The sequence below is a fragment of the Rhinoraja longicauda genome, chromosome 2, assembly GCF_053455715.1.
Source record: "Rhinoraja longicauda isolate Sanriku21f chromosome 2, sRhiLon1.1, whole genome shotgun sequence".
Lineage (NCBI taxonomy): Eukaryota > Metazoa > Chordata > Chondrichthyes > Rajiformes > Arhynchobatidae > Rhinoraja > Rhinoraja longicauda.
Genome location: NC_135954.1, coordinates 3,033,010 through 3,059,029, shown reverse-complemented (window position 1 = coordinate 3,059,029; position 26,020 = coordinate 3,033,010). Strand labels below are relative to the sequence as shown.

The 26,020-nt window shown below is 48.9% G+C and overlaps 1 protein-coding gene across 6 annotated transcripts in view; it reads right to left on the bottom strand.

Moving 5' to 3' along the window:
* Positions 1 to 20,266, bottom strand: part of dnajc13 (dnaJ homolog subfamily C member 13) — a 187,899-nt gene extending 167,633 nt beyond the window's left edge. For all 6 annotated transcript variants that reach the window (XM_078413988.1, XM_078413962.1, XM_078413998.1 and 3 more), the window contains exon 1: positions 20,187 to 20,266. In XM_078413988.1, coding sequence (XP_078270114.1) covers positions 20,187 to 20,254 — 68 coding nt within the window. In that variant the 5' untranslated portion in view covers positions 20,255 to 20,266. The remainder of the gene's footprint in view (positions 1 to 20,186) is intronic.
* Between the last annotated feature and the right edge of the window lie 5,754 nt (positions 20,267 to 26,020).

Sequence of the window (26,020 nt, the reverse complement as noted above, 5' to 3'; positions counted from 1 at the left end):
AAAGACGCACAGGTATGTAGGTTAATTGACTGGGTAAATGTAAAAATAAATAAAAAATTGTCCCTAGTGGGTGTAGGATAGTGTTAATGTGCGGGGATCGCTGGGCGGTGCGGACTTGGTGGGCCGAAAAGGCCTGTTTCCGCGCTGTATCTGAAATATGAAATATGAAAATAATATGAAAAATAAGGTTTGGACCCATCGGGTCCACAGCAGCTCGTTGGTTTAAAAAAAACAAGAAAGGTTCTTCCAGCCAAACACGTTAACTAGTTCATGTCAAAAGTGCAACAATAAACCCAGGGAGTTTACCTACATTCTACCATCTACCATTCGGTGGCGGCCAACGCCATCGTCTTCGCTGCCGGGCGCCGGGGCAGCAGGGCGAAGGCCGCGGACGCCAACGGGATCAACAAACCCATCAGGAAGGCTGGCTCCGTCCTGGGGGTGGAGTTGGATTCACGGGAGATGCTCCTCAAACTGCGGAGCATCTTGGACAATACAGCTCACCCCCTCCATGACACACTGGTCAATCTGAGGAGCACCTTCAGCAACAGACTGGTCCCACCAAGATGCAGCACAGAACAAACGCCACAGGAGATCCTTTTTCCCTGTGGCTATCAAACTGTACAACTCCTCCTCCTTCTGTCGTGAGGTAGACCGAGACTGACTCCCCTCCCCTCCCCCCGCACCTCCCCAATCTTTACTCATCCCCACTCCTTTCCACTCCTCACTTTAATTTCATGGATCTCGTGTTTTAGCAATTTCCCTCCTGGGATAAATAAAGTTCTATCGTATGGTATCGATCAAGGTCACTGGAAATGTGGCATTAAATATTCATAAACCATTAAGCCCCATTTCAGGAGTTGAATACGTCCATCATTAATGCACTTAATTTGCACGTCAGAGTCAAACGGCACGGACAAAGGACCTTCAGCCCAACAAGTGCATGCAACCTTCCTGTCTCCAACTACAGCTTATATTTGTCCATCCACCTCCCCTGACATCAGTCTGAAGAAGGGTCTCGACCCGAAACGTCACCCATTCCTTCTCTCCTGAGATGCTGCCTGACCCGCTGAGTTACTCCAGCAATTTGTCTACCTCCCATGCAACCAAGAAGCTCCATCAAAGCTCGTCCCATTAACCCATGCTGCTCCCAATCTTTTCTAACCATGTACCTGCTGAAAAGCCCCTTAAATGTCACAGACCCTGTCTCAACTACCTCCTCTGGCATTTTATTGGGATGCATCACAGAGTGTGGATTTGCAACAGAGTCTGGAGAGGTTTGCAGGGGTCCCCGTCACCATTTATTCCGAGCAGCTCCGTCACAGTGGACTCTGTGATTTACAGACTGTTCCCAGGGACACATTCAGAGACTGACATCGAGTGCTGCTGGAGGATCAACTCGGTCGGTGAAAGACGCTCTTTGGTCTGCCCGAGCTTTGTTAACCTCCCAGCGGAGCGAGCTGTCCGTGGGGGCATGTTGCCGACTGGCCCACTGCAGACTGCAGGAGTACGTGCTGAGGGACGCACTGAAGCTCGGGGCAGCCAACGCCAAGGCTCTGTGGGGGAGGACCACAGTCTAGGGTCCTACCGCTGCTGGACATGGGGGGCAGGGTGTGGTGGAGACGCCCCTCCAAATAAGGGAAGGGATTCCACACCAGTGGGCCACATGAGTGGCAAGGGTTGGAGATAATTTGGGGTAATTAGTGTATGTATTGAATGTATGTACAGCCTCTGAGAATGGCGGATGGAGTTTTGTAAGGAACATGTTTTGTATATATTTATTTCTCGATTAAAGTATATTTAATTTTTTTTTTTTAAAAGCTCGGTTTGGGAACAGCTCCATCCAAGACCGCAAGAAATTGCAGTGAATTGTGGACCCAGCCCAGACCATCACACAAACCAACCTCCCTTCCATCGACTCCATCTACACCTCACGCTGCCTCGGCAAGGCCAGCAGCATAATCAAGGACCAGTCTCACCCCGGCCATTCCCTCTTCTCCCCTCTCCCATCAGGCAAGAGGTACAGAAGTGTGAAAACGCACACCTCCAGATTCAGGGACAGTTTCTTCCCGGCTGTTATCAGGCAACTGAACCGTCCTACCACAACCAGAGAGCGGTGCTGAACTACCATCTACCTCATTGGTGACCCTCGGACTTTCCTCGACCGGACTTTGCTGGCTTTACCTTGCACTAAACGTTATTCCCTTATCATGTTTCTATACACTGTAAACGGCTCGATTGTAATCAAGTACAGTCTTTCCGCTGACTGGTTAGCACGTAACAAAAGCTTTTCACTGTACACGTGACAATAAACAAAACTGAAACTGCCAACGCGTTGCATAAACCCACCACGTTGTGTGAAAGGTAGTCCCTCGGGTTTCTTTTCATTCTTTCCCCCTTCACTTGAAGCCTCTGCTCTCTGATTCTCGATTCCCGTACCATTGGAAAAGGTAGGGCACAGCCATAGCTCGAGAGCAGGCTTGGTTTGTCCGTCTTGGAACTGGGAACCAGTGGAACTCTTTCACTCGGAAAAGATCTTGGAAAAAACTTTGTGGAGGCCAAGTCAATGGATATTTTTATGTCAGGCAGCACGGTGGTGCAGAGGTAGAGTTGCTGCCTTACAGCAAATGCAGCGCCGGATACCCGGGCTCCATCCCCACTACGGATGCTGTCTGTACGGAGTTTGTACGTTCTCCCCGTGACCTGTATGGGTTTTCTCCGAGATTTTTAGATTTAGAGATACAGCGCGGAAACAGGCCCTTCGGCCCACCGGGTCCGCGCCGCCCAGCGATCCCCGCACATTAACACTATCCTACACCCACTAGGGACAATTTTTACATTTGCCCAGCCAATTAACCTACAAACCTGTACGTCTTTGGAGTGTGGGAGGAAACCGAAGATCTCGGAGAAAACCCACGCAGGTCACAGGGAGAACGTACAAACTCCGTACAGACAGCACCCGTACTCAGAATTGAACCTGAGTCTCGGGCGCTGCATTCGCTGGAAGGCAGCAACTCTACCGCTGCGCCACCGTGCCGCCACTTCGGTTTCCTCCCACACTCCAAATTGTTCCTGGTGAGTAGGATATTGCGGGGATCGCTGGTCGGTGCGAACTCGGCAGTCCAAAGGGCCCGCTACCTAAAGCTGTATCGCTAAGGTCTAAAGAGGCCGATGGCGTGGATTGGATGGGACCTGCGGCTGCAGGGAGCAGTGGTGGACACCACCAACAGCTACGCTTGGCCAGGCCCACCCTGAAACGCCACCAGTTCAAGTTCAAAGACACTTTATGTGTCTCCGTGGGGCAATTTACAAAGGCACCTGGAGTAGTATAAAGACTATTGGGGGGGGGGGGGGGGAATTAGCAGGGTGCGCAGCGGGTCAGGGGTGGTTGGGAGTTGAGGAGCTGAACAGCCTTGGGGACAAAGGTTGCCCTTCTCCTCTGTGTCCTGGGCAGCGAAGCCGGCGCCCCGAGGGGAGAAACATAGAAACATAGAAAATAGGTGCAGGAGTAGGCCATTCGGCCCTTCGAGCCTGCACCGCCATTCAATATGATCATGGCTGATCATCCAGCTCAGTATCCCGTACCTGCCTTCTCTCCATACCCCCTGATCCCTTTAGCCACATCTAACTCCCTCTTAAATATAGCCAATGAACTGGCCTCAACTACCTTCTGCGGCAGAGAATTCCACAGATTCACCACTCTCTGTGTGAAAAAAAACTTTCACATCTCGGTCCTAAAAGACTTCCCCCTTATCCTTAAACAGTGACCCCTGGTTCTGGACTTCCCCAACATCGGGAACAATCTTCCTGCATCTAGCCTGTCCAACCTCTTAAGAATTTTGTAAGTTTCTCAAACGCAGTGAACAGGGCGTGTGAGGGGTCCTGTAAAATCCTGCCAGCTGACCCTAGCGTCTGCTGGTCGCAGAGGGTGGGGAGAGAGAGAGAGAGGGCTCTGACAGGGAGTCCAGTCATTTTGGAACAGACTTTGGCTGTGCTCTGCAGGCGGTTTCTGTTCTGGAGGCTGATGGGGTGGAACCAGCAGGTGAAGGAGAACGTGACAACGTTCTCAATGAAGAGTAGTGAAACGTTATGTGGACAACGGCCTTTCACGTTCAGGTTAAGAAACTCTGCCCTTACAACACCTGGGACTTGAAAATGGTGCCCAATCTGGCAGCTCTTGTATGCTGTCTCAGTGTACTATTTCTACCAAAGATACTAGAGGAGCAAGATAGACCGCTCGACCCTAAAAACCGCAGTACATCACTCGCCATTTTAGTAGGCAGAAACTTGCAGAAACATTTTAAAAGAAAAATAACAAAAATCTGTGAATTGATAGATGAGATATATTCTGCATTTTAATGGTATCATAGGAACATGGAATCAGAGAAAATAGGTGCAGGAGGGGGCCATTTGGCCCTTCGAGCCAGCACCGCCATTCATTGTGATCATGGCTAATCATCCACAATCAGTACCCCATGCCTGCCTTCTCCCCAAACCCCTTGAGCTCTATCTAACTCTCTTTATAAATTCATTTATTTCTCCCTCCTAACCCCATTCTCCTGCCTTCTCCCCATAACCCCTGACACCCTTACTAATCACGAATCTACCTTTCTCTGCCTCAAACATATCCATCGACAGCATTGAAACAGGCCCTTCGGCCCATCGGTTCCACGCCGACCATCGATCACCCATTCATACGCGTTCCATGTTATCCCACTTTCTCACCCACTCTCTACACACCAGGGGGACAATTTACAGAGGCCAATTAACCCACAATCACGCATTGGGGGTTCAGTGTTGAGGTGGATAGAGAATTGGTTGGCGGACAGGAAGCAAAGAGTAGGAATAAACGGGTCCTTTTCGGAATGGCAGGTCGTGACTAGTGGGGTACCGCAAGACTCAGTGCTGGGACCCCAGTTATTTACAATATATATTAATGATTTGGACGAGGGAATTGAATGCAACATCTCTAAGTTTGCGGATGACACGAAGCTGGGTGGCAGTGTTAGCTGCGAGTAGGATGCTAGGAGGCTGCAGAGTGACTTGGATAGATTAGGAGAGTGGGCAAATGCATGGCAGATGCAATATAATGTGGATAAATGTGAGGTTATCCACTTTGGCGGCAAGAACAGGAAAGCAGAGTATTACCTGAATGGTGGCCAATTAGGAAAAGGGGAGATGCAACGTGACCTGGGTGTCGTGGTACACCAGTCATTGAAAGCAAGCGTGCAGGTGCAGCAGGCAGTGAAGAAAGCGAATGGTATGTTAGCATTCATCGCAAGAGGATTTGAGTATAGCAGCAGGGAGGTTCTGCTGCAGTTGTACAGGGCCTTGGTGAGACCGCACCTGGAGTATTGTGTACAGTTTTGGTCTCCTAATCTGAGGAAAGACATTCTAGCCTTAGAGGGAGTACAGAGAAGGTTCACCAGATTGATCCCTGGGATGGCAGGACTTTCATATGAAGAAAGACTGGATAGACTAGGCTTATACTCGCTGGAATTTAGAAGACTGAGGGGGGATCTTATTGAAACATATAAAATTCTTAAGGGGTTGGAGAGGCTAGATGCAAGAAGATTGTTCCCGATGTTGGGGAAGTCCAGAACCAGGGGTCACAGCTTAAGGATAAGGGGGATTTAGGACCAAGATGAGAAAACATTTCTTCACACAGAGAGTGGTGAGTCTGTGGAATTCTCTGCCACAGAAGGTAGTTGAGGCCAGTTCATTGGCTATATTTAAGAGGGAGTTAGATGTGGCCCTTGTGGCTAAAGGGATCAGGTGGGTATGGAGAGAAGGCAGGTACAGGTTACTGAGCTGGATGATCAGCCATAAATCATATTGAATGGCGGTGCTGGCTCGAAGGGCCGAATGGCCTACTCCTGCACCTATTTTCTATGTTTCTATACTGTTCCCCCAAAACACTGATTACACTGCGAGAGGCAGAGCGAACGGCGGGTTTTGCTTACTAAAATGGCGGACGTTACGCTCCTTTGCGTACTACACTTCAGTATAGGCGATTTCAACTGTGGTTCATCTCGTTCCTCTAGTATCTTTGATTTCTACACACTTATACTGTGTGCTTATGTGTGGTAAAACTTTCACTGAACTGTATGCAAATGTAAATTTCATTGTCCCTCGGTACATGTGCCAATAACTTGCCATTGAAAAAGCGCATTCATCTTATCCATTCCCCTCATGAAACGTATAAAATTATAAAAAGACTGGACAAGCTAAGATGCAGGAAAAATGTTCCCAATGTTGGGGGAGTCCAGAACCAGGGGCCACACAGTCTAAGAATACAGGGGAGGGCATTTAAAACTGAGGTGAGCAACAAAAAAAACTTTTTCACCCAGGGAGTTGTGAATTTGTGGAATTCTCCGCCACAGAAGGCAGTGGAGGCCAATTCACTGGATGAGTTAGAAAGAGCTCTAGGGGCTAGCGGTATCAAGAGATATGGGGAGAAGGCAGGCAAGGGGCACAGTCTAAGAATAGGCCATTTAGAACTGAGATGAGGAAAAACATTTTCAGTCAGAGAGTTGTGAATCTGTGGAATTCTCTGCCCCAGAAGGCAGTGGAGGCCAATTCTCTGAATGCATTAAAGAGAGAGCCAGATAGAGCTATTAAGGATAGCTGAGTCAGGGGGTATGGGGAGAAGGCAGGAACGGGGTACTGATTGAGAATGATCAGCCATGATCACATTGAATGGCGGTACTGGCTCGAAGGGCCGAATGGCCTCCTCCTGCACCTATTGTCTATTGCCTATTACTGATTGTGGATGATCAGCCATGATCACATTGATTGGAGATGCTGGCTCGAATGGCCAAATGGCCTCCTCCTGCACCTATTTTCTATGTCTATGTCTATGATTTTATCTACCTCTATAAGATCACCCTTCACTGATAACTACCTTCACTGTCTACAACACCGTCTATTTCAATGCCATCAGGAAAACTTACTAATCGTACGCTCTCATCCAGATCGTTGATATAAACTGCAAGCAGCAATGAACCCAGCACCAATTCCTGAGGCACACCACTCATCACAGGCCTCCAGTCCGAAAAACAACTTTCCACTATCGCTCTGTTTCCTTCCACAAACCTAATTACGCATCCAGGCAGCCAGCTCTCCCTGGATGCCACGTGATCTAACCTTCCAGAGCTGCCTTCCATGGGAATCTAATCAGTGCAGCACGGTGGCGCAGCGGTAGAGTTGCTGCCGAACAGCACGTACAGCGCCAGAGTCCCGGGTTTGATCCTGACCGGGTGCTGTCTGTACGGAGTTTGTATGGTTTCCTCCCACACTCCAAAGACGTACAGGTTTTGCAGGTTAATTGGCTTGGTATGAATGTAAAATTGTCTCTAGTGTGTGTAGGATAGTGTTGATGTGTGGGGATCGCTGGTCGGAGCGGACTCGGTGGGCCGAAGGGTTTCAACGCTCTGTCTCTAAACTAAACTCTTGCTGAAGTGTATACAGATTGTGTCTTTCCCCCAGCCTCAACATTTTTGGATATTTCTCAAACCCCCCCCCCTCAAATTGTCGAAACACAATCTTCCCACGGACAAAGTCATGTCCCTTATTGAACTCAGGTGAGCTTCCCGCTAGTAACCATGAAATCTTAATAGTTGAATATCAGTAGCTAGGCCAAAACATTATGACCCAACGAGTCAAAACATTATGCCCAGCTGCCTAATATGCTGTTGGTCCTCTGTGTGCAGCCCCATACGCAGCAGGGTGCGATGCACTGTGTATTGTGACACATTCCTCCCGTGACCACCATGAGTCCCACCTGCCTTGCCGTTGGTCTATATCCCTCCAAACCAGCCCTATCCACGTACCTGTCCAAGTGTTTCTTAGACTCTCCCACTTGTGGAAACATCCTCTCCACATCCACTCTATCCAGGCCTTTCACTTCGGCAAGTTTCAATGAAGATCCCCCCACCTTCTAAACTCCAGCGAGTACAGGCCCAGTGGTGTCAAACGCTCAGTCAAGGTTAACCCACTCATTCCTGGGATCGCTCTTGTAAACCTCCTCTGGACCCTCTCCAGAGCTGGCACATCCCTCCTCAGATATGGTGCCCAAAATTGCTCACAATACTCCAAATGCGGCCTGACCAGCTCCTTATAGAGCCTCAGCAACACAACACTTGCCCTCCTGAAATAAACGCCAGCACTAACTGTTAATAAAGTAAACGGAACTAAAAACAACTGAACAAAGTCGAATGAATTAATTAATTAATAAGTTTATTGGCCAAGTATGTGCACGTAAACAATAGACAATAGGTGCAGGAGTAGGCCATTCGGCCCTTCGAGCCAGCACCGCCATTCAATGTGAACATGGCTGATCATTCTCAATCAGCACCCCGTTCCTGCCTTCTCCCCATACCCCCTGACTCCGCTATCCTTAAGAGCTCTATCTAGCTCTCTCTTGAAAGCATCCAGAGAATTGGCCTCCACTGCCTTCTGAGTCACGTACAAGGAATGTGCCTTGGTGCTCCGCTCGCAAGTAACAACACGAACATACGGTAAACGATTGAGAATAAAGCATAAATCATTAAAACATTAAGAATACAACATTACAGTTTAAACATGTGAGTGAAATAAACCAGAGCAAAAGGAGACCACAGACTTTTGGTTATTGAGTAGAGCTACTACTCGTGGGAAAAAAGCTGTTTTTATGTCTGGCTGTGGCTGCTTTGACAGTCCGGAGTCGCCTTCCAGAGGGAAGTGCTTCAAAGAGTTTGTGGCCAGGGTGAGAGGGGTCAGAGTTGATCTTGCCCGCTCGCTTCCTGGCCCTTGTGAGTATACAGTGGTATAGTACAGGTACAGTGAGGAAAAGCAGGAGGGACCACTAAACAACATTTTCCACTGAGATAACAGACATGATGAGCAGAACAGCCAGTGGCCTCTTGTGTAGCAAGACTGTCACATTATATTTAGGCACCACAGTTTCCTTTCCCTTTTGAAGCACTTGAGTAATTACCAAAGAGGATCCGAGTGTTGCTTAAACTGCACTTTAAATCGATGTTGATTGAAGGAGAGTGCACAAGTGAAGCACGTCGAGCCAGACATATGCTGACTCATGGACTAATGCTGCAGCTTGTTGCAGTGCTGGGAAATGAAGCCTTATGTTGGTCAGCATTTCAGCATTCAAGACCTGCTTCCTCTTTCCCCCCACCCCCCCCCCCCCCCCAAACTCCCTACAATCTATATACTGAAACTTTTGTTTGTTTGTTTGTTTGTTTGTTCCTGAACTACAGCCAAAACGGTACATGATAGCACGACAATTGTGGCCCACCTTACCCACCGTCGTCCCTTTGGTGCTAATGGAAGACGTTTCATTGAAATCGGTGTTATATTTTTTAAGTTATTCACATTTTAAAGGTTAAATCTATCTCCTAGGGGGAGAGGAGGGAGGGAGGATAAGGGGGGGTTGAGGGGGATGGAGTGGGGGGGGGAGGGGGAGGGGGAGAGGGGTTGGGGTAAAGGAATGGAGGGAGGGGAGGAGGGGAGGGGAGGAGGGGAGGGGACGAGGGGAGGGGACGGGGAGGGAGGAGAGGGTGCTGCACCAATGCAGGAGAGGTTTGGGCCCAACGGGTCCATTTGGTCTAGTTCTTCATAAAACAGGCCTCAAATAGCTGCCTAGATCAAACGGAGATAGATATTCAGTAACAATTAACCAGACTAAAACATTAAACTCTTTAAGTCAAAGCCACACTTGTGTTCAAGCCCACAGTATAATTGTTTGTTCACTGTTAAACCAGAATTGAGAGGGTAATTCGATTTAATTTTTTGTTTAGTTTAGTTTAGAGATACAGCGTGGAAACAGGCCCTTTCAGCCCACCGGGTCCGCGCCGACCAGCGATCCCCGCACACTAACACTATCCTACACCCACTAGGGACAATTTTTACATTTACCAAGCCAATTATGGCTCGATTGTGGTCATGTACCGTCTTTCCGCTGACTGGATAGCACGCAAATAAGAGCTTTTCACTGTAGCTCAGCCAACAAACTAAACCAGAAAAATACAGCACAGGAAAAGGCCCTTTGGCCTACAATGTCCGTGTCGAATAGGGGTGCCAACCAAATAAGGGACAAGGTGACGTCACCGTCCCGTGCCCCACGTGACCTCACCCAGCCAACGGCCACGTGCTCCCGCTCTACCAATGGCGGCCGCCCGGACCGGGAAGCGGGTTGCTATGCAACCTCCATTAGCCCAGGCCTCTGGACCTACAGTGTCGGGGCCTACAGCGTCCAGGCCTACAGCGCCCTCCCCCGGGCCTAATACGGGACAAGGGCGGTCCCGTACAGAACAAAACAATTTAGCCTAAAATACAGGATGTCCCAGCTAATGCGGGACAGTTGGCAACCCTAGCGTCGAACACGATGCCAAACTGAACTAATCTCCTCTGCCTGCATGTCATCCGTATCCCTCCATTCCCTGCATATCCATGTGCCTATTTAAACACCACTGTCGTATCTGCCTCCACCCCTGGCAGCGGGTCCCAAGCACCCTCCACCATCTCAATAGACAATAGGTGCAGGAGGAGGCCATTCAGCCCTTCGAGCCAGCACCGCCATTCAATGTGATCATGGCTGACCATTCTCAATCAGTACCCCGTTCCTGCCTTCTCCCCATACCTCCTGACTCCGCTATCCTTAAGAGCTCTATCTAGGCTCTCTCTTGAATGCATTCAGAGAATTGGCCTCCACTGCCTTTGAGGCAGAGAATTCCACAGATTCACAACTCTCTGACAGAAAAAGTTTTTCCTCATCTCCGTTCTAAATGGCCTACCCCTTATTCTTAAACTGTGGCCCCTAGTTATGGACTTCCCCAACATTGGGAACATTGTCTATTGTCTATTGTTTCCTGCCTCTTACGTGTCCAACCCCTTAATAATCTTATATATTTTGATAAGATCACCTCTCATCCTTCTAAATTCCAGTGTATACAAGCCTAGCTGCTCCAGTCTTCCAACATATGACAGTCCTGCCATTCCAGGCAGTAACTAGTGGGGTACCGCAAGGCTCGATGCTGGGACCTGCAGCTATTTACAATATACATTAATGAAGGGATTAAAAGTACCATTAGCAAATTTGCAGATGATACAAAGCTGGGTGGTGGTAGTGTGAACTGTGAGGAAGATGCTATGAGGTTGCAGGGTGACTTGGACAGGTTGTGTGAGTGGGCGGATGCATGGCAGATGCAGTTTAATGTGGATAAGTGTGAGGTTATCCACTTTGGTGGTAAGAATAGGAAGGCAGATTATTATCTGAATGGTGTCAAGTTAGGAAAAGGGGACGTACAACAAGATCTGGGCGTCCTAGTGCATCAGTCACTGAAAGGAAGCATGCAGGTACAGCAGGCAGTGAAGAAAGCCAATGGAATGTTGGCCTTCATAACAAGAGGAGTTGAGTATAGGAGTAAAGAGGTCCTTCTGCAGTTGTACAGGGCCCTAGTGAGACCGCACCTGGAGTACTGTGTGCAGTTTTGGTCTCCAAATTTGAGGAAGGATATTCTTGCTATTGAGGCTGTGCAGCGTAAGTTTAATAGGTTTTTTCCCGGAATGGCGGGACTGTCATATGTTGAAAGACTGGAGCGACTAGGCTTGTATACACTGGAATTTAGAAGGTTGAGAGGAGATCTTATCGAAACGTATAAGATTATTAAGGGGTTGGACATGTTAGAGGCAGGAAACCTGTTCCCAATTTTGGGGGAGTCCAGAACCAGGAGCCACAGTTTAAGAATAAGGGGTAGGCCATTTAGAACGGAGATGAGGAAGAACTTTTTCAGTCAGAAATTTGTTAATCTGTGGAATTTTCTGCCTCAGAAGGCAGTGGAGGCCAATTCCCTGAATGCATTCAAGAGAGAGCTAGATAGAGCTCTTAAGGATAGCGGAGTCAGGGGGTATGGGGAGAAGGCAGGAACGGGGTACTGATTGAGAATGATCAGCCATGATCACATTGAATGGCGGTGCTGGCTCGAAGGGCCGAATGGCCTCCTCCTGCACCTATTGTCTATTGTTTCCTGCCTCTAACGTGTCCAACCCCTTAATAATCTTATATATTTTGATAAGATCCCCTCTCATCCGTCTAAATTCCAGTGTACACAAGCCTAGTCACTCCAGTCTTTCAACATATGACAGTCCCGCCATTCCGGGAATTTCGAAAAACAAACTTGCCCCACACTGCTATAAAAACAACCAGCCGGGCGTGGACCCGTTGGGTGTTAACCTCTCCGGCGGGCCCGGCAACCCTCCCCCAACCGATGATACTCACCCACTCCATCCTCCCCTCAACACTCCCCCGGGGCCGGGGGCGGGAGAGGAAAGGGGAGAGGGAACCGCTCACCCCGGTCCCGGGCGGCCAGCAGCGGGAGAGCTCTCCTCACCCGCCACATTGGCTGCCACTCCCGTCCCTCGGGCGGCTCCCACCCACCCCCCCTCCGAGCGGCAACCCTCCCCCAACTGCGCGAGTGGATCCGGCGGCCATCTTACGTAAGTACCAGATCAACGGGCCCCAACTGCGCAGGCGAGGGCCTGCTGCGTTGCCATCGTGACGTCGAACACAGAGGTATTACTGCGCAGGCGCGGCTGACGGGCTGGGAGGGTGGAAGAGGGATTTTTAATGTTTAAAAAGTGATTAAAAAGGGATTTGAAGCAGCTAGGCAGGTACATGGATTGGACAGGTTTGGAGGAACATGTGCCAAATGCTGGCAGGTGGGACAAGTGTAGCTGGGACATTGTTGGCCGATTTATTCACAAAATGCTGGAATAACTCAGCAGGTCAGGCAGCATCTCGGGAGAGAAGGAATGGGTGACGTTTCGGGTCGAGACCCTTCTTCAGACCCGAAACGTCACCCATTCCTTCTCTCCCGAGAAGCTGCCTGACCTGCTGAGTTACTCCAGCATTTTGTGAATAAATCGATTTGTACCAGCATCTGCAGTTATTTTCTTATACATATTGTTGGCCGGGGTGGGCGAGTTGGGCAGAACAGCCTGTTTCCACACTGTGTCACTCTGTGACTCTATGTCATTAAGCTGGAATGGGTGCAGAGAATATTTACGTGGATGTCACAAGGAATTGAAGGGCTGAGCCAGAGGTGAAAATCTCCTAACCTGGTGCCAAGGCAACCTCTCTCTCCATGTCCGCAAGACAAAGGAGATTGTGATCAACTTCAGGAAGTGAAGCGGTACACATACATTGACAACGAAGTAGAGATGGTTGATACGTTCCAGTTCTTAGGAATTTACACCGATCAGCCAAAACATTATGACCTGACGAGACAAAACATTATGACCTGACGAGACAAAACATTATGACCACCTGCCTAATATGCTGTTGGTCCTCTGTGTGCAGCCCCATACGCAGCAGGGTGTGATGCACTGTGTATTGTAACACATTCCTCCCGTGACCAATATTAACATTTTCTGTGACTTGTGCCACAGTCGACCTTCTGTCGGTTCGGATCAGACGGGATAGCCTTCGTTGCCCTCGCGCATCGATGAGCCTTGGGCGCCCAACACCCTGCCTGTCGCCGGTTTGTGGTTTGTCCCTCCTCGGACCACTGTCGGTCGGTACTCACTACTGCTGACCGGGAGCACCCCACAAGCTTTGCCGTTTCAGAGATGCTCTGACCCAGTCGTCTGGCCAGAACAATTTGGCCCTTGTCAAAGTCACTCAGGCTTTTACTCCTGCCCCTTTCTCCTGCATCCAACACATCAACTTCAAGAACTGACTGTTCACTTGCTGCCTAATATATTCCACCCCTTGACAGGTGCTATTGTAACAAGATATCCAATGTTATTCACTTCGCCTGTCAGTGGTCATAATGTTTTGGCTCATCGGTGTATGTCATCAGCAATTTTCCTGTACCAACCACATCAAAGCAAATGGCCAGGAAAGCTCACTAACGACCCTACTTCCTCGGAAGGCTTTGGAGGTTTGGCATGCTCCCAACATCTCTCACCAACATCTACAGATGCATATGGAAAGCATTTTAACAGGATGCATCGTAGCTCGGTTTGGGAACAAGCTCCTTTCAAGACTGCTTGAGTATTGTGGACGCAGCCCAGACCATCGCACAATCCAACCTCCGTTCCATCGACGCCATTGTAAGGGTTTACATTGGGTAAGCAGCTATGTGGGTGCTATTGCAGGAGTGTAAAATGTTCCAGCTTGGTTACATTGCTGAGGCATGCTGTTTGTCAGCATGTACCACGGTTTATGGCTGATCGCATCCTCTGATATCAGCAACTGGCGTTCAAAGCTTTGAAGAGTTAAGAAGAACATCTTGCCACATGGTATTTATTCACAAAATGCTGGAGTAACTCAGCAGGTCAGGCAGCATCTCGGGAGAGAAGGAATGGGTGATGTTTCGGGCCGAGACCCTTCTTCAGACTGATGCATCAGTCTGAAGAAGGGTCTCGACCCGAAACGTCACCCATTCCTTCTCTCCCGAGATGCTGCCTGACCTGCTGAGTTACTCCAGCATTTTATGAATAAATACCTTCGATTTGTACCAGCATCTGCAGTTATTTTCTTATACACCTTGCCACATGGACTGCCCTTTGTTCCCAAGAAAGAAGTGGACACGTAGGTCACGTAGGCTACGATGGACACGGAGGTCCCGAAGGACACATAATGATTTATAGGACATTGTAAACTTGCCGTAGAAGGCAGCGATGGAAAAGTACTGGCACATGCATTACAGGTATAAAGTGTGTGTGAATGTGAGTTTTGGGAGAGAGAGGCTACACTAGCTGCCTGAGCGTTTCTGAACGCTCCGGTGCCTAGGCTCTCTCCCACCCGGGTGAGTAGAATAAAGAGGTTAAACGAATTCGGTCGTCTGACTGTTTCTGTTAATAGGTCACGAACTACAACACCATCTACATCTCACTCTGCCTCGGCAAGGCCAGCAGCACAATCAAGGCCGAGTGGCACCCCAATCACACCCTCTTCCCTCAGGCAAGAGATATATAAGTTTGAAAATGCACACCTCCAGATTCAGGGACATTTTCTTCCCAGCAGTTATCAGGCCACTGAACCGACCTCTCACCAACTAGAGAGCGGTCTCGACCTCCCATCTATCTCATTGGAGACCTTAGAACTATCTTGAATGGGATTTTACTGGACTTTATCTTGCACTAAACATTATATCCTTTATCCTGTACATTAACGCTGTGGACGGCTTGATGTATAGTCTTTTCGCTGACTGAATAGTATGCAACATTTGGCCCTTCGAGCCAGCACCGCCATTCATTGCGATCATGGCTGATCATCCACAATCAGGAACCCATGCCTGCCTTCTCCCCATATCCCTTGATTCCACTAGCCCCCAGAGCTCAATCTAACTCTCTTTTAAATTCATCCAGTGAATTGGCCACCACTGCCTTCTGTGGCAGAGAATTCCACAAATTCACAACTCTGGGTGAAAAAGGTTTCTCCTCACCTCAGTTTTAAATGGCCTCCCCTTTATTCTTAGACTGTGGCCCCTGGTTCTGGACTCCCCCAACATTGGGAACATTGTTCCTGCAATGACATACACAAGCTGTGCCCTGTAAATCTAAGATAATCCTGCATCTAGCTTGTCCAGTCCTTTCATAATTTTATACGTCTCTATAAGATCCCCTCCCATCCTTCTAAACTCCAGTGAATACAAGCTCCTGGACAGAGCTGTTCCCAAACTAAGCTGTGATGCATCCTGATAAAATGCTTCCTACCCTCACCATGCCGGCTCAGGAGAGGATCTACTTACAATCATTTCACTCTTTTACTTGTGTAGCATTGCACTCAAGTATCATCCGACACCACTGCAGTGGGATGGATATTGAATAATGACTATCCCATCGTTTAAGAAACAGTAGGACAGGTACATGGACAGGAAGCAAAGAGTAGGAATAAACGGCTCCTTTTCAGAATGGCAGGCAGTGACTAGTGGGGTACCGCAAGGCTCAGTGCTGGGACCCCAGCTATTTACAATATATATTAATGATTTGGACGAGGGAATTGAATGCAACACCTCCACGTTTGCAGATGACACGAAGCTGGGGGGCAGTGTTAGCTGCGAGGAGGATGCTAGGAGGCTGCAACGTGACTTGGATAGGTTAGGTGAGTGGGCAAATGCATGGCAGATGCAGTATAATGTGGATAAATGTGAGGTTATCCACTTTGGCGGCAAGAACAGGAAAGCAGACTATTATCTGAATGGTGGCCAATTAGGAGAAAGGGAGATGCAACGAGACCTGGGTGTCGTGGTGCACCAGTCATTGAAAGTAGGCATGCAGGTGCAGCAGGCAGTGAAGAAAGCGAATGGTATGTTGGCATTCATAGCGAGGGGATTTGAGTATAGGAGCAGGGAGGTTCTGCTGCAATTGTACATGGCATTGGTGAGACCACACCTGGAGTATTGCGTACAGTTTTGGTCTCTTAATCTGAGGAAAGACATTCTTGCCATAGAGGGAGTACAGAGAAGGTTCACCAGATTGATTCCTGGGATGGCAGGACTTTCATATGAAGAAAGACTGGATAGACTCGGCTTGGCGCATTGCGCATGTTGTACCTTTGTTTAAAAAAGGTTCTAAAAGTAAACCTAGCAATTATAGACCTATTAGTTTGACATCTGTGGTGGGAAAATTAATGGAAAAGATACTTAGGGACAATATATATAATTATTTGGACAAACAAGGCCTGATTAGAAACAGTCAACATGGATTTGTGCCTGGAAGGTCATGTTTGACTAATCTTCTTGAGTTTTTTGAGGAGGTTACCAGGGAAATTGATAAGGGCAAGACTGTGGATGTTGTCTATATGGACTTCAGTAAGGCATTTGACAAGGTTCCACATGGAAGGTTGATTAAGAAGGTTAAATCGTTGGGTATTAATAGTGAGGTTGCAAGATGGATTCAACAATGGCTGAATGGGCGATACCAGAGGGTAATGGTTGACAATTGTATGTCAGGTTGGAGGCCAGTGTCTAGTGGAGTGCCCCAGGGATCTGTGTTGGGTCCACTGTTGTTTGTCATTTACATTAATGATCTGGATGATGGTGTGGCAAATTGGATTAGTAAATATGCAGATGATACTAAGATAATTGGTGTAGTTAGTAATGAAGTAGAGTTTCAAAGTCTACAGAGAGACTTGGGCCTTTTGGAAGGGTGGGCTGAAAGATGGCAGATGGAGTTTAATGCTGATAAGTGTGAGGTGCTGCATTTTGGTAGGACAAATCAAAATAGGACGTACAGGGTAAATGGTAGGGAATTGAGGAATGCAGTGGAACAGAGGGATCTGGGAATAACTGTGCATTGTTCCCTGAAGGTGGAATCTCATGTGGATAGGGTGGTGAAGAAGGCATTTGGTATGCTTGCCTTTATAAATCAGAGCATCGTATAGAAGTTGGGATGTAATGTTAAAATTGTACAGGGCATTGGTGAGGCCGAATCTGGAGTATGGTGTGCAGTTCTGGTCGCCAAATTATAGGAAAGATGTCGACAAAATGGAGAGGATACAGAGGAGATTTACTAGAATGTTGCCTGGGTTTCAGCACTTAAGCTACAGAGAGAGGTTGAACAGGTTGGGTCTTTATTCTTTGGAGCGTAGAAGGTTGAGGGGTGACTTGATAGAGGTTTATAAAATTTTGAGAGGGACGGACAGAGTTGACGTGGGTAGGCTTTTCCCTTTGAGAGTGGGGAAGATTCCAACAAGGGGACATAGCTTCAGAATTGAGGGACAAAAGTTTAGGGGTAACATGAGGGGTAACTTCTTTACTCAGAGGGTGGTGGCTGTATGGAATGGGCTTCCGGTGGAAGTGGTGGAGGCTGGCTCGATTTTATTATTTAAGAGTAAATTGGATAGGTATATGGATAGGAGGGGATTGGAGGGTTATGGTCTGAGTGCAGGTAGATGAGACTAGGTCAGGGAGAGTGGTCGGCGTGGACTGGAAGGGCCGAACGGGCCTGTTTCCGTACTGTAGTTGTTATATGGTTATATATGGTTATATGGTTATATGTACACGCTGGAATTTAGAAGATTGAGAGAGGATCTTATAGAAACTTACAAAATTCTTAAGGGGTTGGACAGGCTAGATGCAGGAAGATTGTTCCCGATGTTGGGGAAGTCCAGAACAAGGGGTCACAGTTTAAGGATAAGGGGGAAGTCTTTTAGGACCGAGATGAGAAAGTTTTTTTTCACACAGAGAGTGGTGAATCTGTGGAATTCTCTGCCACAGAAGGTAGTTGAGGCCAGTTCATTGGCTATATTTAAGAGGGAGTTAGATGTGGCCCTTGTGGCTAAAGGGATCAGGGGGTATGGAGAGAAGGCAGTTACGGGATACTGAGTTGGATGATCAGCCATGATCATATTGAATGGCGTTGCAGGCTCGAAGGGCCGAATGGCCTACTCCTGCACCTATTTTCTATGTTTCTATGATAGGACAGGTTTGGAGGGATATGGACCAAGTGCAGGCAAGTGGGACTTGGGACATTGTTGGCCGGTGTGGGCAAGTTGGGCTGAAGGGCCTGTTTCCACACTGTATCACTCTATGACTCTATGACAAGACGGAGTATAGACTGAGAATCTTGTAACTTGGTGCCAGGACAACCACCTCCCTCTCAATGTCAGCAAAGCGAGGAGATTGCGATTGACTTCAGGAAACAAGTCAGTGCACACATCCCAGTACATGTCAATGGCACTGAAGTAGAGATGGTCGCAGGCTCCTGGGAATAAATATCATCGGCAATTTGTCCCGGATCAGCCACGTCGAAGCTTTGCCCAAGAAAGCAAAATAAGGCCTCCACTTCCTTCAAAAGGCTTAGGAAGTCTGGCACGTCCCCAACAACCCCAACCAACTACTTTTGGTGCGGTCACGGTGCCGCAGCGGTAGAGTTGCTGCCTTACAGCGAATGCAGCGCCGGAGACCCGGGTACCATCCCGACTACGGGCGCCGTCTGTACGGAGTTTGTACGTTCTCCCCGTGACCCGCGTGGGTTTTCTCCGAGATCTTTGGTTTCCTCCCACACTCTAAAGACGTACGGGTATGTAGGTTAATTGACTGGGCAAATGTAAAAATTGTCCCTGGTGTGTGTAGGATAGTGTTAGTGTGCGGGGATCACTGGTCGGCGCGGACCCGGTGGGCCGAAGGGCCTGTTTCCGCGCTGTATCTCTATTACAGATGCACCTTAGAGAGCATCAGCAGGCATCACAGTCCGGTTTGGGAACAGCTCCATCCAAGACCACATGAAATTGCAAACTGTGGACGCAGCAAAGACCATCACACAAAACGCCCCCCACAGGGTCCCTCCCTGTTCTCGCCCCCCCCCCCCCCAGGTTTCTCCTTGTTCGTGCACCTCCACCTCCCTCTCCCCACTGCGTCCCTTCGTGCCCCCCCCTCTCACTGGGTCCCTCCCTGTTCCCCCGCCCCCCCCTCTCACTGGGTCCCCCCCCCCTCCTCACTGGGACCCTCCCTGTTCTCCCCGCCCCCCCCTCTCACTGGGTCCGTCCCCGTCCCCCCGTCCCCCCCTCCCCCCTCTCCCCTCCCTCACTGGGACCCTCCCTGTTCTCCCCGCCCCCCCCCCCTCTCACTGGGTCCGTCCCCCCCCCCCTCCCCCTCCCTCACTGGGACCCTCCCTGTTCTCCCCGCCCCCCCCCGCCTCTCACTGGGTCCCTCCCCCCCCCCCTCCTCACTGGGTCCCTCCTCCCCCCCTCCCTCACTGGGACCCTCCCTGTTCTCCCCGCCCCCCCCCTCTCACTGGGTCCCTCCCCTCCCCCCCACTCACTGGGTCCCTCCCTGTTCTTCCCTCCCCCCCACTCATTGGGTCCCTCCCTGTTCTCCCCCGCCCCCCCCTCCACCGGGTCCTCATTCTTTGGTGCTCCTCCTCCTCCTCCCCCCCCCGCCCCCCGCCCCCCCCCCCCCTTGTTCTCACCCCCCCCCCACCAGTTATGTTTTAACATAAGCGATAATCGAAATGCAAAGCAAACTGGTTTCTCGGTGAGATGCTGGATCAGGAGGAGAAGAAAGGCGTAAATCACCCTGTAGATCGGAGATTCCCCCCCCCACCCCACAATCAATAATTCAGATCGTCAATCACAAACGAAAAGCAAAAACACTGCTTATGAAATTCCAAACCAAAACAGTAATTAAACTATTTGATCGTAAAAAAAACATTTAAACTATCCAATATCAGAAAGAACTTACTTTCCCCTCCAAGAGTGTTTTGTTGTGTAGTAACAGGCCACGTCCTTGTTTTCTTTGATAACATTCATTTTGAAGTGGGAACCTGAAATATGTAAACACGAGGCGGATCAAGATGTGGTACAAAACTCATAACCTTTAAAAAAAATTTTTTACAATTACTTTATTCCAAAGCAAAAAAACACATGCAAAGTAGTAACGCGATCAAATCAAAAGCTGCCCGTATCGGCAGTTTACAAGTAAAACAGTTATCATAGAAACATAGAAAATAGGTGCAGGAGTAAGCCATTCGGCCCTTCAAGCCTGCACCGCCATTCAATATGATCATGGCTGATCATCCAACTCAGTAACCTGTACCTGCCTTTTCTCCATACCCCCTGATCCCTTTAGCCACAAGGGCCACATCTAACTCCCTCTTAAATATAGCCAATGAACTGGCCTCAACTACCTTCTGTGGCAGAGAATTCCACAGATTCACCACTCTCTGTGTGAAAAAAAAGTTTCTTATCTCGGTCCTAAAAGACTTCCCCCTTATCCTTAAACGGTGACCCCTTGTTCTGGACTTCCCCAACATCGGGAACAATCTTCCTGCATCTAGCCTGTCCAACCCCTTACGAATTTTGTAAGTTTCTATAAGATCTCCCCTCAATCTTCAAAATTCCAGCGAGTACAAGCCGAGTCTATCCAGTCTTTCTTCATATGAAAGTCCTGCCATCCCAGGGATCAATCTGGTGAACCTTCTCTGTACTCCCTCTATGGCAAGAATGTCTTTCCTCAGATTAGGAGACCAAAACTGTACGTAATACTCCAGGTGTGGTCTCACCAATGCCCTGTACAACTGCAGCAGAACCTCCCTGCTCCTATACTCAAATCCCCTCGCTATGAATGCCAAATTAAATTATCAAATTAAAATCCCGCCAACTTTGTCAATAATATGCTCGGCCTCCTGCGGAGACCAGCGTTCACGGGAGGCCTCCAGCGCCCCGCGGACACCGCGTGTGCGTGTTCCCTCTCCAGGGACATGCGGGCACGGACGTGGGCCCGGAAGAGCGGCGGGCAGCCGGCCCCTGTGTTGCCGTCGACTACCCGCTGCCTGGACCCACGAACGGCCATCTTGGCCAGGCCCAAGAGCAGACCGACAGGGAGAGCCCACCTCAGGAGATGCAATTTTACACTGACGGGATATAAGTGTAAGAAAATAACTGCAGATGCTGGTACAAATCGAAGGTATTTATTCACATACAAATCGAAGGTATTTATTCTCGACCCAAAACGTCGCCCATTCTTTCTCTCCTGAGATGCTGCCTGACCTGCTGAGTTACTTCAGCATTTTGTGAATAAATACGTGACGGGATATAGTTTAGTTTAGAGATCCAGCGCGGAAACAGGCCCTTCGGCCCACCAGGTCCGCGCCGGCCAGCGATCCCCGCACGCTAACACCATCCTACACGCACACACGACACAATTTACAATTTTACAGAAGCCAGTTAACCTACAAACCCGCTCGTCTTTGGAGTGTGGGAGGAAACCGGAGCACCTGGAGAAAACCCATGCAGTCACAGGGAAAACGTACAAACTCCGTACAGACAGCACCCGTAGTCAGGATTGAATCCAGATCTCTGACGCTGTAAGGCAGCAACTCTACCTCTACCGTTGAGGGGGGACCTCATTGAAACTTGCAGAATCATGAAAGGCATAGATAGAGTGGATGTGGAGAGGATGTTTCCACTAGTGGGAGAGTCTCGGACCAGAGGTCACAGCCTCAGAATTAAAGGGCGCCCTTTCAGAAAGGAGGTGAGGAGGAACTTCTTTAGTCAGAGGATAGTTAACCTGTGGAACTCATTGCCACAGAGGGCTGTGGAGGCCGAGTCTGTGGATATAGACAAATTCTTGAATAGAACGGGTGTCAAGGATTATGGAGAAAAGGCAGGAAAATGGGATTAGGAGGCAGAGATTAGCCATGATTGAATGGTGGAGTGGACTCGATGGGCCGAATGGCCTAAATCTACTCCTATAATTTGTGAACTTGTGGAGCCACTCTCCACACACTCAGCTCCCACAAATGGCCATCTGAGAAAACATACTTGTCTTTAGGGCAGCAAAGCAGTGCTGCTGATAGAGCGGCTGCCTCACGGCGCCACAAACCCGGGTTTGATTCCGGCTTCGGGGGGCTGTCAGTGCGGAGTTTGCAAGCTGTTCTCGACCACGTGGCTTTCCGCCCACATCTCAAAAGCGTGCGGGTTTGTAGGTTAATTGGCCTCTAAAATGACCCCCAGTGTGCAGGGAGTGATCAGAAAGTGGGATCACACAGAACTAGTGAGACAAAGATCGATGAGAGGTGTGGACAATGTGGGCTGAATGCGTAGGACAGAACAGCAGATCAAAGGTAGACACAAAAGGCTGGAGTAACTTAGCGGGTCAGGCAGCATCTGTGGAGAACATGGATAGGTGACGTTTCACAGAGTGCTGGAGTAACTCAGCGGGTCAGGCAGCATCTCTGGAGAGAAGGATTGGGTGACTTTTCAGGTTGAAACCCTTCTTCAGCCTGATGTCAGGGGAGGGTCAAAGATAGATAGTCCCTGCTTTCCCTCTCTATCCCTTCCCAGTTCTCCCACTAGTCTTCCTGTCTCCGACTACATTCTATCTCTGTCCCGCCCACTCCCCTGACATCAGTCTGAAGAAGGGTTTCAACCTGAAAAGTCACCCATTCCTTCTCTCCAGAGATGCTGCCTGACCCGCTGAGTTACTCCAGCATTTTGTGTCTACCTTCGATTTTAACCAGCATCTGCAGTTTTTTTTCCTACACAAAGAACTGCAGATGCTGGTTTAAGTCGAAGGTAGACACAAAATGCTGGAGCAACTCAGCGGGCCAGGCAGCATCTCTGGCGAGAAGGAATGGGTGACGTTTTGGGTCGAGGAGAAGGGTCTCCCATTCTGCCTGTGTCGCTGAGTTGCTCCAGCATTCCGTGTCTACCTGTGGGCTGAAAGGCCTGTTTCCATGCTAAATCTCTAAAATCTACAAGATGATAGGACTGGTACTCTACAGAATGAGCTAAAAAGTAACTACTGGTCCAAAATCATGTTCAAATCCCCCATTACAGCAGCAGGGAAAAACTTAAAGTCAGTTAAATAAATCTGGCTTATTATGGCAGATTAAACTACTTGCAAAAACCCACCAATTTACGGATGTCATTTTAGGGAAATAAATCTACTGTCCTTAACTGATCTGGCATAATCACAACTCCAAACTCTCAGGAACAGTGAGATCGACACAGAGTGCTGGAGTAACTCAGCGGGTCAGGCAGCATCTCTGGAGAACATGGATAGGTGACGTTTCACAGAGTGCTGGAGTAACTCAGCGGGTCAGGCAGCATCTCTGGAGAACATGGATAGGTGACGTTTCACAGAGTGCTGGAGTAACTCAGCGGGTCAGGCAGCATCTCTGGAGAACATGGATAGGTGACGTTTCACAGAGTGCTGGAGTAACTCAGCGGGTCAGGCAGCATCTCTGGAGAACATGGATAGGTGACGTTTCACAGAGTGCTGGAGTAACTCAGCGGGTCAGGCAGCATCTCTGGAAAAAAGTACGGATTACGTTTGGAGTCGGAACCCTTCTTCAAACTGAAAGTAAAGGGGGGGGGGGGAGAGGATCTGGAGGTGAGCAAAGGCCACAACAAAGCAGGGCTGGCGAGTTGGAGCCCATAATGGCCCCATGTTGGCTGGGGAAGTGGTGGTAACGAGAAGGATACAGGGATGCCAATAGAGTAACTGGTGGGACTAGGGTGTGGGAAAGAACTACAGACGCTGGTTTATACCGAAGATAGACACAAAGTGCTGGAGGAACTCAGCGGGTCAGGCAATATCTCTGGAAAGAAAGGATCGGTGACGTTTTGCTTCGAGACCCTTCTTCAGGCTGAATGTAGAGAGGAGGGTAGGGTGGACTTAGAAACAAAGATAGAAACATAGAAAAAAGATGCAGGGGGTAGGCCATTCGGCCCTTCGAGCCAGCACCGCCATTCAATGTGATCACGGCTGATCATCCAAAATCAGTACCCCGTTCCTGCCTTCTCCCCATATCCCTTGATCCCTTTAGTCCTGGGAGCTCTATCTAACTCTCCTTTAAATTCATCCAGTGAATTGGTCTCCACTGCCCTCTGTGGCAGAGAATTCCACAAATTCACAACTCTCTGGGTGAAAAAGGTTCTTCACACCTCAGTTTTAAATGGCCCCCCCTTTATTCTTAGACTGAGGCCCCTGGATCTGGAGCAGAATTAGGCCATTTGCCCCATCAAGTCAACTCCGCCATTCAATCATGGCTGATCTATCTTTCCCCCTCAACCCAATCTTCTGCCCCACAACCACTGACATCCGAACTATACAAGAATCTATCTATATCCGCCTTAAAAATATCCATTGAATTCCAGATTCACCACCCTCTGATGAAAGAAATGTCTCCTGATCTCCTTCTTAAAGGAACTAGCCAGAAAGTACCAGGATCTTTACCTTAGTTAAGTTTAGAGATAAGCCCACAGAGTCCGCGCCGACCATCGATCCCAGCACACTGATTGGAGATTTGAGTTTTTAACCCCCTCCCCCCACTCCAAGGCAGTTGGGAGATGTTATTGTAATAGTGACTTGTGGTGGGAAAAGTCTGGAACAAATCAGTGAATCCTGACTGTCCCAAACAAGCCACTTACCAGAAGTGCAATTAGGGAGGGGTATCAAATGTTAGTCTTACCTATAACGCTAATATTCCTTTCGCCATTTTTCAAACTTTAATCCGTTACAGTGACACTGGTTGAATGCTAAACACTAGTCAATGCTGAACATCAAACAGAAATTAGAAAAATATTCAGCGCTAGTTAACATTTATGGAAACTTTGCGAAAAAAGAGGCCGGCACGGTGGCGCAGCGGTAGAGTTGTTGCCTCATAGCGCCAGACCCGGGCTTAATCCTGACCACGGGTGCTGTCTGTATGGAGTTTTTAACCTGTGACCCGCGTGGGTTTTCTCCGGGTGCTCCGGTTTCCTCCCACACTCCAAAGGCATGGAGTTAGAGGCAGGAAACATGTTCCCAATGTTGGGGAAGTCCAGAACAAGGGGCCACAGTTTAAGAATAAGAGGTAGGTCATTTAGAACGGAGATGAGGAAAAACGTTTTCAGTCAGAGAGTTGTGAATCTGTGGAATTCTCTGCCTCAGAAGGCAGTGGAGGCCAGTTCTCTGTTCAAGAGAGAGCTAGATGGAGCTCTTAAGGATAGCGGAGTCAGGGGGTATGGGGAGAAGGCAGGAACGGGGTACTGATTTGAGAATGATCAGCCATGATCACATTGAATGGTGGTGCTGGCTCGAAGAGCCGAATGGCCTACTCCTGCACCTATTGTCTATTGGCATTCAGGTTTGTAGGTTAATTGGCTTCTGTAAATTGTCCCTAGGATAGTGTTAGTGTACAGGGATCGCTGGTCGGCCATTTAAGTAAGAATTTTATTGACTCTTTTTGGGACATCTGACAATAAAACACTCTTGACTCTTGCTCTACAACGCTGGTTTAAATCGAAGGTAGACGCAAGATGCTGGAGTAACTCAGCGGGTCAGGCAGCATCTGTGGAGAGAAGGAATGGGTGACGTTTCGGGTTGAGACTCTTCTTCAGTCTGAAGAAAGGGTCTCGACCCGAAACATCTAGATGCAGGAAAAATGTTTCCGATGTTGGGGGAGTCCAGAACCAGGGGTTTACAGTTTAAGAATAAGGGGTCAACCATTTAAGACTGAGATGAGGAAAAACTTTTTCACCCAGAGACTTGTGAATCTGTGGAATTCTCTGCCGCAGAAGGCAGTGGAG